The sequence below is a fragment of the Otolemur garnettii genome, unplaced genomic scaffold, assembly GCF_000181295.1.
Source record: "Otolemur garnettii isolate 467f Iridium unplaced genomic scaffold, OtoGar3 scaffold00046, whole genome shotgun sequence".
In the NCBI taxonomy this organism is placed as follows: domain Eukaryota; kingdom Metazoa; phylum Chordata; class Mammalia; order Primates; family Galagidae; genus Otolemur; species Otolemur garnettii.
The window spans coordinates 11,606,401-11,619,958 of NW_003852441.1; the positions used below are offsets into that span (position 1 = coordinate 11,606,401).

At 53.4% G+C, this 13,558-nt stretch overlaps 2 protein-coding genes across 3 annotated transcripts in view; both read right to left on the reverse strand.

Moving 5' to 3' along the window:
- Positions 1-3,690: 3,690 nt before the first annotated feature.
- On the reverse strand, positions 3,691-7,624 carry EFNB3 (ephrin B3). Its single transcript, XM_003791134.2, has 5 exons — positions 7,503-7,624; positions 5,002-5,294; positions 4,743-4,835; positions 4,528-4,632; positions 3,691-4,100 (listed from the first exon to the last, which is right to left on the reverse strand). Exons 1-5 carry the CDS (start codon positions 7,622-7,624, stop codon positions 3,691-3,693), a joined length of 1,023 nt encoding a protein of 340 aa, XP_003791182.1.
- Positions 7,625-9,725: 2,101 nt separating this feature from the next.
- Positions 9,726-13,558, reverse strand: part of WRAP53 (WD repeat containing antisense to TP53) — a 15,914-nt gene continuing 12,081 nt past the window's right edge. For both annotated transcript variants that reach the window (XM_023514003.1, XM_003791137.3), the window contains 7 exons: positions 11,867-11,955; positions 11,568-11,658; positions 11,330-11,462; positions 10,704-10,912; positions 10,406-10,509; positions 10,117-10,251; positions 9,726-9,989 (listed from right to left, as the gene is read on the reverse strand). In XM_023514003.1, coding sequence (XP_023369771.1) covers positions 9,743-9,989; positions 10,117-10,251; positions 10,406-10,509; positions 10,704-10,912; positions 11,330-11,462; positions 11,568-11,658; positions 11,867-11,955 — 1,008 coding nt within the window. In that variant the 3' untranslated portion in view covers positions 9,726-9,742. The remainder of the gene's footprint in view (positions 9,990-10,116; positions 10,252-10,405; positions 10,510-10,703; positions 10,913-11,329; positions 11,463-11,567; positions 11,659-11,866; positions 11,956-13,558) is intronic.

Here is a 13,558-nt window from a genome sequence, read left to right on the forward strand (position 1 = left end):
AAAAAAAAAAAAAAAAAAGAACTAAAAAAAATATATACATGCTGTTGAAGGAATGAATAAATGAACAAATAAATGTCTTCCTGCCCCTATGGTTGTTCTGTTGTAGATGTTACCGTAAGGGTGTGTTTGTGCATTTGTACTCAGAAAACAAAAAGGATGGCATGTATTGTTTTGTTCAGAAGTCACCGGCATTTTCAAATAGCTCAAAAGATGCATAAGTCACCACTTACGTGAAAGGCTGTAGGTCTTGTGTTGTTAATGCCAGAGGGTTGGGGGAGTCTCTGGATGCCAGTGCTCTGAGGGGGTGTGTCCCAGGGTGCTATACAGTATGTGCCATTCCTCTCCCCAGCTGTGCATCTGTCCCCAAGTGTCTTCCTGTCTCTCAGCATGTTCTGATATCTTGGCTGCTTTGGTGAGGTGTTTGTTTATCATGGAGACTATCCCCACTTCTTTTCCCTTGTCTCTCCTCCTATGCCTCTAGATGTATGTATAGGAAGAGTGTCCCTCAGCTTCCTTGCCCCCTCACATACCACCCTGCCCCAGCCTTGGACCCCTCCCTTTCTCAGTGGGCCCTGTTGCTGGGCTCTGAGTTGCCATAGTGACGGTTGCCAAGTCCCTGAGGCTGATAGCCAGCGATGGGGCTGTTGGTTCCATCCACGCGGGAGGTTGAGGGGGGCTTCCCATTGTGTGAAGAAGGGGATATTGCCATGACAACCAACCCCCACTAAGGGGCAAGGACCAGCCCTTCCACCCCCCTCAAGCCTCCTCACCTCAGGCGGCTCCAGTATGGGCTCAGAAGGTAGGAGCCCAGCACCTGGCCTCCCAGTTTACAACTCCCCTCCTGCAGTGCCCACACCTCTCAGGACCCAGGCATCTTGCTCAGACAGGGGGAGGGACTCCCACTGGACAGAAGAGGGGAAGGGGGACCCCTTGACCTCCAGGCAGATGGGAGACAGCAGGAGGGGATCTAAAGTCAGAGGAGGGGCGGGGAGGGCAGAGGTTGTGACCCCTGCTGACTCGCTCCAGTGATGCTCCTGACGGCTGCTTTTGTGGGTGGAGAATAGGGCTGAGTCCAGGGGGCTGGGCACCTGGGTTTTTTAGAGAAGAGCCTGGTTTATGGGTATACAGGGAGCCTGGGGAGAGGCAGCTTGATGCCTGGGTCACTGAGTTCTTCTTACTTTCTAATGATCAGCCACATCCCTTCTCCCCACGAGACCCCAACAGCAAAACTCCCCAAGTCAGAGGTAGGGATGCAGGGAACCGACATAACACATGAACATATTCTTACCACTTTGTTCCTAGTGCAATTAGCCTTGTCCAATGCTTTGGTTTAGGAATAGACACTCAGACTGTACCCATGGGTGAAAATAATTTTGCAAACAACCCCAACTCTTTTTTTTTTTTTTTTTTGAGACAGAGCCTCAAGCTGTCCCCCTGGGTAAAGTGCCGTGCGTGGCATCACAGCTCACAGCAATCTCCAACTCCTGGGCTCAAACGAGTCTCCTGCCTCAGCCTCGTAGCTGGGACCACAAGCGCCTGCCACAACATGTGGCTATTTTTTTTGGTTGCAGCCATCATTGTTGTTTGGCAGGCCCGGGCTGGATTCGAACCCACCACCTTAGGTGTATGTGGCTGTGGCCTTAGCCACTTGAGCCATAGGCACTGAGCCACAATCCCAACTCTTGCCTGGGTTCTTCTCTCCATCCCATAGAGGTGGTTACCTTCCCCAGCCTCCTCATTCAGCCCATTTTCCCCTCCCCATGCACTTCCCACATCACCATTCCAGGCTACCCTGTCTCTACCCACTCCCCTTGGTTTCATGAAATCTAACCCTCAGCTTAAAAGTCATTCTAACCACTAATTTTTGTCCCAATTCATGTCCAGACATTCTCCAAACTTCTTGCCAACTTTTGAAGTTTTTTATTCTTTTTTTGGTTTTTGTTGTTCAAATTTCCCTTTTACAGTAAACTAATGAGGTGACAGCATACCCCGCCACCATGGCAAAATCAACTTCCTGTCCCCCAAAAGGACTGATTAGAAAAATCAGGAAGGGAAGCTGGGAACTATAGCACCAGAGAGATGACTTGATCTCTGGTGGACAAAGCAACCATCTTGGCTGGTGATTGAGGTGGCCAACTTGTTGCCAAAGGCAGCTTTGATCTAGTTAAACTGAGCTTGGAGGAAACTGAGGCAACAACCAATTGTGCACTAGAGGGTAGGAACAGGTATCAGCTGGTCACTATGGAAACAGTAGCCATTGCTAAGTACTACTGTCAGCTAGACCAGGCAGTAGGCCACTATTTTGGTCACTAAGAAGGGAGCTGTGTTGAGTTTGAAGGGAGTAGGAAATGAAGGAGGGGATGAACAAGACAGGCATCTAGGTTACAGGTGGAGAACACATGGGTTCTTGGGGTAGTCATGTTGATAACATAGATTATACTGGGATATGGAAAGGAAAGAACATAACAAATTGGGCCTGCCACAGCAGATGGCAGTCATCTTAGCTGTCCTAAAATCAGCACAAAGCACAAGGGAAGGGAGATCCTAGGAAATGCCACTGAATACTAGGAAAGTCTCCCTCAGTCCACCTCTATCCTCTTTACAGTCAGTGAGTTCCCGCTTCCTCCTGAAACCGGAAGTTCTTCCTATCCCCTTTCTCCACAGAATAAGAACCATCCACCTCCCACCCACCCCCAATCCCCAACACTAAGCCACATGGAGTTCCAGCCAGACCACTTCCTATTTCAGAAGTGCTACTTCCTGTCCTGGATGAAGGCACTTCCAGTTCCTGACGCACTGCTTTTGCCACTTCCCAGGCCATTTCTGTCCAAGCCTGGCCACTTCTTGTCTGGAGCAAGTCTCTTCCTGTCCCAAGTGGCCCATTCAGCATCAGACCAAGTCCATACATGTCCTGACCGGTTCATATCTTGCTGCTGGCCACTGGACAAAATGGAACACTTCTTCTCACGGTAGCTGTCATGACCCAACCACCCCAAACGGCTGGTGTAAGTATGTTGAGGCCTGGGGCTGGGCAGAGGAGGAGGCCCTGCTGCCCATGCTCTGAGTGGGGGTAGAATGCCAGTGCCTTCCCTGTAAGGCCCCCATTTTTGGCGGACTGAGGAGAGTAGCTGGGATGAGAGGTCACAGGGGGGCTAAGAGCTAAGGGCAGAAATGCTTTGACACCCCACCCAGGAGATGGGAGAGGCACAGGATAAGAAGGCGAGAGGATAAAAGGAGGTGTAGGGAGGAGGGTGCTAGAGAAGAAGAACAGACCTAGAGACAGAAGAGAGAGAAAGATAAGAGATGGAAAGAAGAAAAAAACAGTGAGAGGCAGAAAGAAAAGAGGTGCCAACCAAAAGACAGACTGTTCCCGCCCCTAGCTCTGGGTAGGTAAGGAGGACCTGCTTCATGGTCAGGGAGGAGGCTGAGCCTGTACCCTCTCTCCAAGGGAACAGAACCCAGGAACAAAGAAAAAAAGAGGGGTGCCCATGGCCAAATGGGAGGCAGGAGGTGGTGCAGTGGAATCTTAAGGAACCCTAAAAGTGGAGAAGAGGACAACAGCCAGGAGGAACAAAGGAGCTGGTGGGGCAAAAGGGGCCAAGGAGATGTTAGAGGTGTCCCTCAAACCAGGAATTAAACTGGAGGAACACCCCAAGAAGGGTTGGATTCAGGAGAGCCAAGTAGGAGCCCTCATACCTTGTAGTAGATGTTTGGAGGGCTCTGGGGGGGCCCATCCTGCACAATATATACAGGATGCCCATAATCACCACTCACCTTCTCATAGTGTGGACAGAAGGGGGGATCTGCAGCCCCGCCACCCCGCAGAGCTATCCCTAGCTCCCCAGGCTCAGCCTCCCGAGGTCCCATCCCGCCACCACCCCCCAGGCCCAGAGACCCTCCCCTCCCGAAGGAGCCAGGACCAGGGTGGCGACTCTCCGAAGGCTTGGCCCGCCGTCTCCGCCAACACATGGCACCCCCAGCCCCTGCCACGCCCAGCAAGAGCAGCGCCAGCCCTCCCGCTGCCCCAGCCACTGCGGGCATGCTGGGAGGGGGCAGGGGGCCTTCAGCACCCCGGGAGGTTGCATTGCTGGTGGGGTCACCTGGCAGGGAAGGGGTGAAGGAGGAAAGAGGGGGAGGGACTGAAGGAGCCACCTGGGCATGTGAACACCCAGCCCTGGGGGTCCCCATGGGCTTCCCCAGCAGTGCCCAGGACCCCTGGGGACCCCACCTCCCCTCCCTGCCAGGCCCTCACTCAGAATCCAGGTGTCCAGCCCTTCAGCTTCCCACCACGTAGTCCTCCCCACTTCTCTGACAGCACTGATTGAAGCACTGACTTGGCTAATTAGTCCTAATTGAGTCTTTTCCTCATTTGGCTTCCATTCCCCTCCCACCCTCCCATCCTCTCTTCTCCTCTTTCCTGTATCACCACCCCCAAAACTGAAGAGGGAGAGAGAGGGTGGAGGCAGGGCAGCTGGGCTCTGAGAGCAGAGGAGGCTGGGGAAGGCAGGGGCTGGCCCTGCTTCCTACCTGGTGTGTTCTCCTTCCCAGGCTCCAAGCTTTGTGCTGCCCCTCGGTCTCTCTCCATGGGCATTTCAGACACAGGTTTTCGGGGTGCAGCCCCTCCTCGGGGACCTGAAGATGGGGATGACCCAGGAAAGAGGAGCTGACACGACTGCTCTGAGACTGTCATGGTGCTGCCCAACCTCCCTCAGCTCCCAGGAGGTGTCCCCAGTCCCACTCACTTTGGCCTACTCGGAGAAGCACTTTCATGCCTCTGGTTAGGCATACACCTCCCTGCAGGCTCTCTAGGCCCTCCCGGGTCCCATCCGATGTGGCTGGGAGAAAAAAAGCCAGTGGGAGAAGTTGGCACTCCACAGTTGGCCCTTATTCTATCCCTATTCCCTGAAGTGCCCACTCCCAAGGGCACAGGATCCCCCTCCCCCATCCACCCTCCATCTCAGGAGCAGCTCCCCACTTGACCCTCTTTCTGCCTGGCAGTACCAATTATGTAGTAATCGTGGTGTGAGCGGAACTCATGGCCCCAGAGGTTAGGGCTGTATTCCTGGAACTTGATGGTGAAGCGGAGGTCCAGGTCTGGCCGATCACAAGTGAGAAGGAGGTTTGGAGCAGGGGGTGCCTCACAGCGCCGACCCTGGGCACCTCCTACCAGGTACAACTTGTAGAACTCATAATTGGGAGAGGAGTGGGGGCCAGGAGGCCTGGCCCGGGGGCAGAGCAGGTCTAGCCGGTCCCCGATCTGAGGGTAAAGCACGTAACCACCCTCTGCCTGGAACCTATGGGGAGCAAGGTGAGGTGGACAAGGAGGAGGAGGTGTCAGAGATCTGGCCCCCAGAGCTTCCCCTTCCTTACCCCACAACCCTCCAGGATGGCAATTTCCAGCTCCAGCCTGCCTGCCTGCCTTTGTCTGAGTGCAAAGTCTGTTCTTACAGAGCAGGCACCAAAGACTCTGTGAGCTCACATTGGAAGCAGCAGGAAGCCAGGCTCAGAGGTCTCCTGCCCCTTGGTGTGCCCAAATGTACTCTTCAGCCCGCCCTCACCACATGCACACTGCCATCTCCCGCTCCATCACTAGCCCCGTTGCCATGGCAACAGGATGCCAGTTACCAAGGAGCTGGCCTCTCTGGAACCACACAGCCCACCCCTCCCAGGTGATTTCACTATTCCATGGCATTCAACCATGGGGGCAGAGCCTCCCCTCCTCCAAGCCACTACTGAATTTTAAGGATTTCAGGGTAAAGGGGGCAGGATGGGGTGGGAGACAGAGTATGGAGGATGATCCAGACCAGTGTCCCAAGCTAGCCAGGTAATAGGACAGGAGGCAAATGTCTGGTTTGTCAATGACCCTAAATGGGGCTAATGGGAACCAAGGTCTGGAAGCCTGCTATCTTGGTCATTCCCCTGCTCAGTATCCCCGACCCTGTGTCTCAGACTTCCTAGGAAAAGTGCTCTATTGCTTTGGAATTGAGGAAGTTGACTTTTCCAACCACAAACAACACAACTTCACATCTTCTGGACCAGTGGGCCCAGACATCCACCAGCCCAGCACAGCCACAACTTGCCAACTACTGCAGCTCCTTACTATGCATTAATAGCTGACACAGGGTCTCATGATATGGTCCCAGGACACTGTTGCTGGTATCTTCCCAGATTCCCAAGTGACCCACTCCCACCCCAAATCCAAAAAAGCTCCCAGAAAACCCTAAAGCCCTTTTCTGGACCCTATCAGAATAAGCCTAATTTATATCCTCAAGCTACACATCTGACACTCAAATTGCAGCCAGGAGAATGAATACAGAAAAGACATTGAGATTATTCCCAAAGAGAGACTGGAATGATGGCAGGATAGAGAAGTGTGAGCAAGGCTGGGAAGTATAAGAGAGAAAGAACAATAATCCTAGTTCTCCTTTAATGAACACATAATAGGTTCAAATGCCTTATCTCTAATCCTCATAATAGCAGTTAGAATTGAGGACACAAACTCAGTAAGGTTAAGTGACATGCCCAAGGCCACATAGCTGAAAGCAGCAGAACTAGGATTAAGAGTAAGGATTTGCTGAGCTCCAAAACCTACCCTTCCACAGCCTCAGACAGCTTCCCCAGGGAAGCAGGAATTTTTCAATACACAGAAAGAACTCTTTTGCAAACGGAGTGGGATCTGCATGTAGGCAAGGGACCTAGATGACCTCCCAAAGGTTCTATCCTACTCTGTGTGGCTTGAAGTTTCAGCTGACCTCTGGCCTCTTTTCAGAGCAAAACAAGCATGCCACCAAACCTAGGGTCTGATGGAAGAGTTTGAAGCAAAGATGGGGGAGGGGACAGTGGAGTCCTCAGGACTCCAGATGCAGAGGGAAAGAAGGGGACCTGAGAGAGCTGGAGGCTTCTTATAGAAAGAAGTCCCTACACCAGAAGGCAAGAATATGTTCTGGTTGGGAAATAGTTCAGTTAAAGGTTCACCCACCCTCTTGCTGTGGGCAAGAGTTGGGAGACCGATTGTGAAGAGAGTCAAAGACCCTTGGAGTTGTCCCTAGAGCCCCCCAGACTGAGCCCCCTTGCCTTCTATCTCCAACACCGCTGGGGAGGGAGGCACCCTGCCCTTCCCCTCCGCACCTCAGCAGCACCTACTCAGCAGCTCTCTCCTGAGAGCTGATATTAACCAGGCTCCCTCCAGGCCCAGCCCCGACAACAGTCTCCCACAGATCCAAATAACCACTGCACTGCCCTCCCTGCTACCCGTGAACTTTCTTATCCTTGCCCCTTTGGGGGTCTCCAAACTCCTGACACATGGATAGCAACACCCACATCCAGCTCCGTGTGGGGCCCGGGAGTCTACCTCCCAAGATCATCTCTCTCTAGTAACCCATCACCTCAAACCGGGGCACCAGCACCTTCCCTCCAGCCTCTTCCCTACTCAGGGAAGCCAGCCCCCAAGTCCCCAAAGCTTCCCTACCCGCTGCCCTAAGATCTGGCCCCAAGCTGCTCACCTCTTATTCGCTGAGTTCCAGTAGACAGGCTCCAGGCTGAGCCCAGACACCAGCCCCCAAAACCCCATCAGCAGCAGGGCCCCGACTTGCACACCCCCTGGCCCAAAATGGGGGGCCCCCATGACCCAGCCAAGGCCTGAGGGGGCGGGGCACCAACTCCCCCAAAGTCGCTCGCCCCTAGGGTGACTGCTTGGGCTGCCTGGCTATTCAGCCCCTGCCACCTGGGTGGCTGATGTCCCCAGTTCCCACGCGGACCCGCTTCCTGTTCTGCCCGCGCCCCGGCTAAGGAGCGCTCAGCCCCACCAGAGCCCTTTCAGGGGCCGTCTGCAGGCGCCCTATGCCCCTCGGCCCACACGCCAGCACCCTGGGATTTGCAACCCAGCCTAAGTAGGGGACTGGGGGAGCTGTGGTCCGGGTGGGGGCAGCATGGGGAGCCAGGCGAGGGAGCGAGCAAGGGGCCGCCGAGCCAAAGCCCCAGCTTCGCCGGGATTGAGGGCAGCGGGCTAAGGGAGGAAACCAGTCCCGAGCCCAGAAGGGGGGAGTTAAAAGAGAGGCGGGGAGGGGGAGAGGATGGCGGAGGGAAAAACCGGAGCTGGAGCTCCAGTTGGAGCCGGCGGCAGCATCCCACGGCCCACGCCCCCCACACCTCCCTCACCTCGCGCACCTCCCGCCCGCTGGCCGCCTCGCCCGCTGCCCCGCCTCACTCCATGGCGCGGTCTCTCACGCCCCTTTTGTCTCTCCAAGGTCTCGGTCTCTGGCTGAGTTTCTGCTCGTCTCTCCTCCTGCCCTTGGGTCGCCTGAGTGGTTGGAATCGTCCTCTCGAATCCAGAAACGTTCTTGCCCTCTCCACCCAGAAGAACCCACGCCTTTTGCTCCCGCAGCCGCCACCTTCTCTACCCCAAAACACCACCGCTGCTCCCAGAAGGTCTGGAGAGAAAAATAACCTTGAAGGCTTGGCACTTCACAAAGTGCGACTGAGTTGATCATCACCACTGTGTGAAGTGGGAGGGACAGAGCTAATGATCCCATTGTAGTGACTAAGAAACTGAGGCTCAGAGGCCTCATGACTTGCCCAAGGTCACACAGAAGTCGGGGATACAGCTGGAAACCAAACCTAGACTGTTCAATTCTGGCTCCTGGGTTCTTTGTCACAGTTCCCAGGACCCTTTACTGTTATCTGTGGGTCAGGTGAAAGGCAAGAGATTAGGAAGCAAATTGTGGCTCCTCTTAGATGTTTGGGGGCGGGGGGAGAAGTGGGGTTGAGAGAGAGAAAGGGAGTACCTACAACCCCAAACCCCAGCAGCAGGAAGGGCTGTTTCCAATTATCCTGGGGGAAGGGAGGAGTTGCCTTTTTGGGTGTAAGAACCTGGCTTTCAGCACCTCTGGGCAGGGGCAACATTCCTCTCCTTCCCTGTCAAGCCTCCACAGGCCTTTTGTCCCTTGCCTTTGATTACCAGATCCAAAATCTCATCCCCTGCTGACAGTATCTCTTCAAAGTCCCCCCATTCTCAGTGTTTAGAAAGGGGAGGGAGGGCGAGAGGTAGGAGTCACTACCTCAGATGCCACACTCACCCCCCAATCCTGAAATGGAGAAACAAGACCAGCAACAGCTGCTAAATGACTAAGACCCTCAGCCTGTCCTGTGTCTCACAGCCACACCTGCATGTGACGTCTGTATTTTTTTGCACCTTTACTCTCATGTGTGTCCTTGACTTTGGCCACTGGGTTATCTGCCTCCTGGGGCAGTCCAGGGGAAGGGACTGCTCCTGCTCCACTTCCCCCAGAGCTGTGTCCCTCTGCTGCTGAATGATGGTAAATAGTGTTCATATGAGGGAGCAGGCATCTTGTCTGTCACTGTCTGTCACAGTCTCACACGGTCACACCCAACAGTCTGACACAGAGCTCCTGCCACTCCTGCTCAGCCCTGCTCACCCTGACCGCTGCTGCCCCCACCTTGGGAGTGAGATTTCAAACAGGTTCCCCCTTCAGTTTACCAAGTTGCCTAGCAACCAACCAGTCAATGGCATGAAGCCCCACCCCCACCCGCTTGACTTCACACCAAGCTCAGCCATCCCATTGGCTCCTGCCTAGTCCCACCTCTCAACCCCAGCTTTCAAGATCAATATGCCAGTCCTCACTGCAGCTGGACAAGGGAGCCCACGAGTCTCCTTGCCCATCCCTACCTTAGTCATTTGCCTCCTCAAACAGACACGAAGACTTCAGTATCATATAAAAACTCTTTATATAAGCCCACCCTCACCTCCCCCAATACCTCCTTGTCCCTCCTCCACCTGGTGATCACTGGGGACACTACTATCTGCTCCCCCCCCACACCACCAGAGTTGAAGGCAACATTCAAGGTGGACTTGACGCATGGAGAACAAGGGAAGGTCCAGCTCCTGCTCCCCTTCATCTCCACTCTCTGTGGGTTCTGGAAACACACGCTGACCAGAAGCAGTGGCCAGTAGAGGCAGGCTAGGGTGCAGGCTAGAAGGAGAGATGGGGCAACTGTCAGCAACTTAAACGAGGATGCTTACTCTTACTCCCTCCAGGACTCACCTTCTTCCTTCTTCCCCAACCCAAGCCCCAAGGTATGTGGAACAGAACTGAGTACCTCACTCCGTTGGTGCAGTCCTTTTGAGGCAGAAAGTTCAGCACGGACTCTGGCTTCCCATCGTTCCCAGACCTGCTGGTATCCCACACAGACACAGCCCCAGTAGTGCTGCCACTCACTAGGAAATGTCCAATCCTGAGAGAGAGGAGAGAGAAAAGAGACTTGCTGACACAGAGGCATCACCCCCGGGGCAAGAGCCCCTCAACCAGGGGATGGGGCTCTACACTTGGGCTCTGACATTGCTGGGGGGCATCAGGGCCCTGGGCAGGAAGGAGCCCACAGCACTCACAGATCCAGATCAAAGTAGATGCGCTGATTGGTGGTCACCTCTCGACTCAGAGACCACAGTGGTTGACCAGGCTGTCGGAGATCCCAGCACAGAAGCTCAGCATCCTGAAGACACAGAACATTACCTTGGACTTGTGCCCTGGCCCTGGGACATCCCTGCCTCCCTCAAGGTCTAAGGCACACCTTTAGTTTAGGTTGATTTTCTTCCCCCATCCCCTACCCTTCAACACATTCCAGACTATATCCCGGCTCCTGCTCTACTACCTGCCAGATTTGGGCTCTCAGGATGTGTCTCCTACCTTGCGGGCTCCTGAGAAGAACCGGTTGCCATCAGGGTGAAAGCAGAGGTGGGTGATGCCCCCTTGGTGCCCTCCCAGCAAGGCGAGAGGGGAGCCATCATCCCAGGCATACAGACCCAGGGAGCGGCCATAGGAGCCACAGGCATAGAGGGGCTGGGTTGGACTGAAGGCTATGCAGGAGATGATGCCATTCTGGCCCTGCTTTTTTGCTAGAGAGGAAAGGAACAAAGTGGGGAGTGGGGAATGGCACCTGGTATTAACCAGACCAAGCAGAGAATCACCTCTGTCACCTATCCCAGTACCAATGTGCTGCTGGGACTCAACATCTCCCCTACCCTGTTTGTCACAAATAGGATAAAAATCCCCAGATCTTTCTATCCTCTCAAAGAACCTAAATGCCCAAGTTCTACTTTATCCCTCTTAAATCCCAGTTTTTCCTTAAAGGCATGGATAGATGAAGACCTACAGGAAAATGGAATCAGCTTCATCTCAAAGGCCATACTAAAGATGAAGGCCATACTAAAGAAGAGGCAAAATCCCGCAGGTGGCCTCCTGGCTCACATATCTTCCTGTGCAGATGGCAGCACCTGTCCCTTTCATACTCCCTTGGAGGCACAGATGCTTACCAAACGTGGCTCGGACCTCACAGTCTCGGCCAGGTCGGGATGTGGAGAAGACACGCACAGTCCGGTTGAACCCACAGAAGAGTTGGGAGCCATCCGGGGAGAAGCAGAGCGAATGAGCTGCTGTCAACTCATCCTAGGGGCAGGAAAGGGCTGAAACAGACCTTGCAAAGCCTCAGCTGTCCTCAAGGAAGGGGAACTGGGCCAAGAAGAGCACTGGGGCTGGTTTAGAGGTCCATACCAGGTGGTTGTAGGAGCGAAAGGAAGCTCGGAGCTCTCCAGTGAATGCATCCCAGATGTGAATCGGGTTCTCTCGGCTGCTACTGGCCACACTGAGAGAGACATGAACACTGAGGCCCTGGTGCTGTCAAAGGAAGGGGAGGAAGCCAACTGACCAGCCCTCTCAGCTCCCATCTGAAAGGCACACTGAGCCTTTCTCCACCTAAGTTCCCTTAAGCTTCCTGGTAGCCCCTGACTCTCCTAAGAGGGCCCTAAACTGGGGGTGGGGAGGACAGGAGGGAGGCAAAAGACATTACTTACTAGGAGGTGTCTGGCTGTGTTGAGGACATCAGAGAATACCAGCAGTAATCGTAGATGGTATCACCTTCCACCATTCGAAGGACAGGAGCCTGGACAGAGACATGGGGATAACTGGGTCACTCGGATAAAAGGAGTCAGAGACTCATGCTGCTATCAGTTTTATGGCACAGAGAAAGACTATCTGTTGGCACTTAACCAACCAGGTAGGAGAAGGTAGGTGAGGTATATACAAAGAATAGAATCCGTAGCACAGTGGTTACGGCACCAGCCACATACACCAAAGTTGGTGGGTTCGAATCCGGAACCAGGCCAGCTAACCAACAATGACAACTGCAACAAAAAATAGCCAGGTGTGGCTGGCACCTGTAGTCCCAGCTACTGGGGAGGCTGATGCAAAAGAATCGCTTGAGCCCAAGAGTTTGAGGTTGTTGTGAACTGTGACGCCACAGCACTCTACCGAGGGTGACATAATGAGACTGTCTCCAAAAAAAAAAAAAAAAGAACAGAATCCTTATTTCAGTATTTAAAGAGTTAACTTAAGGTGGTACCTGTGGCTCAAAGGAGTAGGGTGCAGGGCCGATATACCTATACTGGAGATGGTGGGTTCAAACCCAGCCAAGGCCAAAAAAAACTTCACAAAAACAAACAACTTAGATTCTTTTTTTTTTTTTTTTTTTTTTGAGACAAAGTCTCACTCTGTTGCCCTCTATAGAGTACCAGGGCATCACAGCTCACAGCAACCTCCAACTCTTAGGCTTAAGTGATTCTCTTGCCTCAGCCTCCCAAGTAGCTGGGACTACAGGTGCCTCACTTGGCTATTTTTTTGTTGCAGTTGCCATTGTTGTGTAGCTGACCCAGGCCGGCTTCAAATCCACCAGCCTCAGTGTATGTGGCTGACTCATAACCACTGAGCTACGAGTGCCAAGCCAGAGTTAACTTAGATTTTAATGTCAGATTTAGGATACCAAAAGGCATATAGATTCATACTTTTTCTTTTTAAATACTTAAGAAGAAACAAAAATCCTAACACAGAGATAAAGAATCAACCAATTGGTTGGGTGTGGTGGGCCTATAATCCTAGCACTCTGGGAGGCCCAGGTGGGAGGATCCCTTGAGTTCAGGAGTTCAAGACCAGCCTGAGGGAGAGTGAAATCCTATCTCTACTAAAAATAGCATTAGTTGGAAGTCAAGGTAGGCAACTGTAGTCCCAGCTACCCAAGAGGTGGATTCCTTGAGTCCAAGAGTTTGAGGTTGCTGTGAGCTAATATGATATCATGGCACTCTAGCCTGGGCAAGAGACTCTGTCTCAGGCAGCGCCTATGGCTCAGTGGGGAGGGCGCCAGTCCCATATACTGAGGGTGGCGGGTTCAAACCCACCCCAGCCAAACTGCAAAAACAACAAAAAAATAGCCAGGTGTTGTGGCGGGCACCTGTAGTCCCAGCTACTCAGGAGGCTGAGGCAAGAGAATCACCTAGGATTCTCAGAAGTTGGAGGTTGCTATGAGGTGTGACACCACAGCACTCTACTGAGGGCAATACAGTGGGATTCTGTCTTTAAATAAAATAAAATTACTGGTCTCTGGGCAGCGCCTGTGGCTCAGTGAGTAGGGCGCTGGCCCCATATACCAAGAGTGGCAGGTTTGAACCTGGCCCTGGCCAAACTGCAACAAAAAAATAGCTGGGCATTGTGGC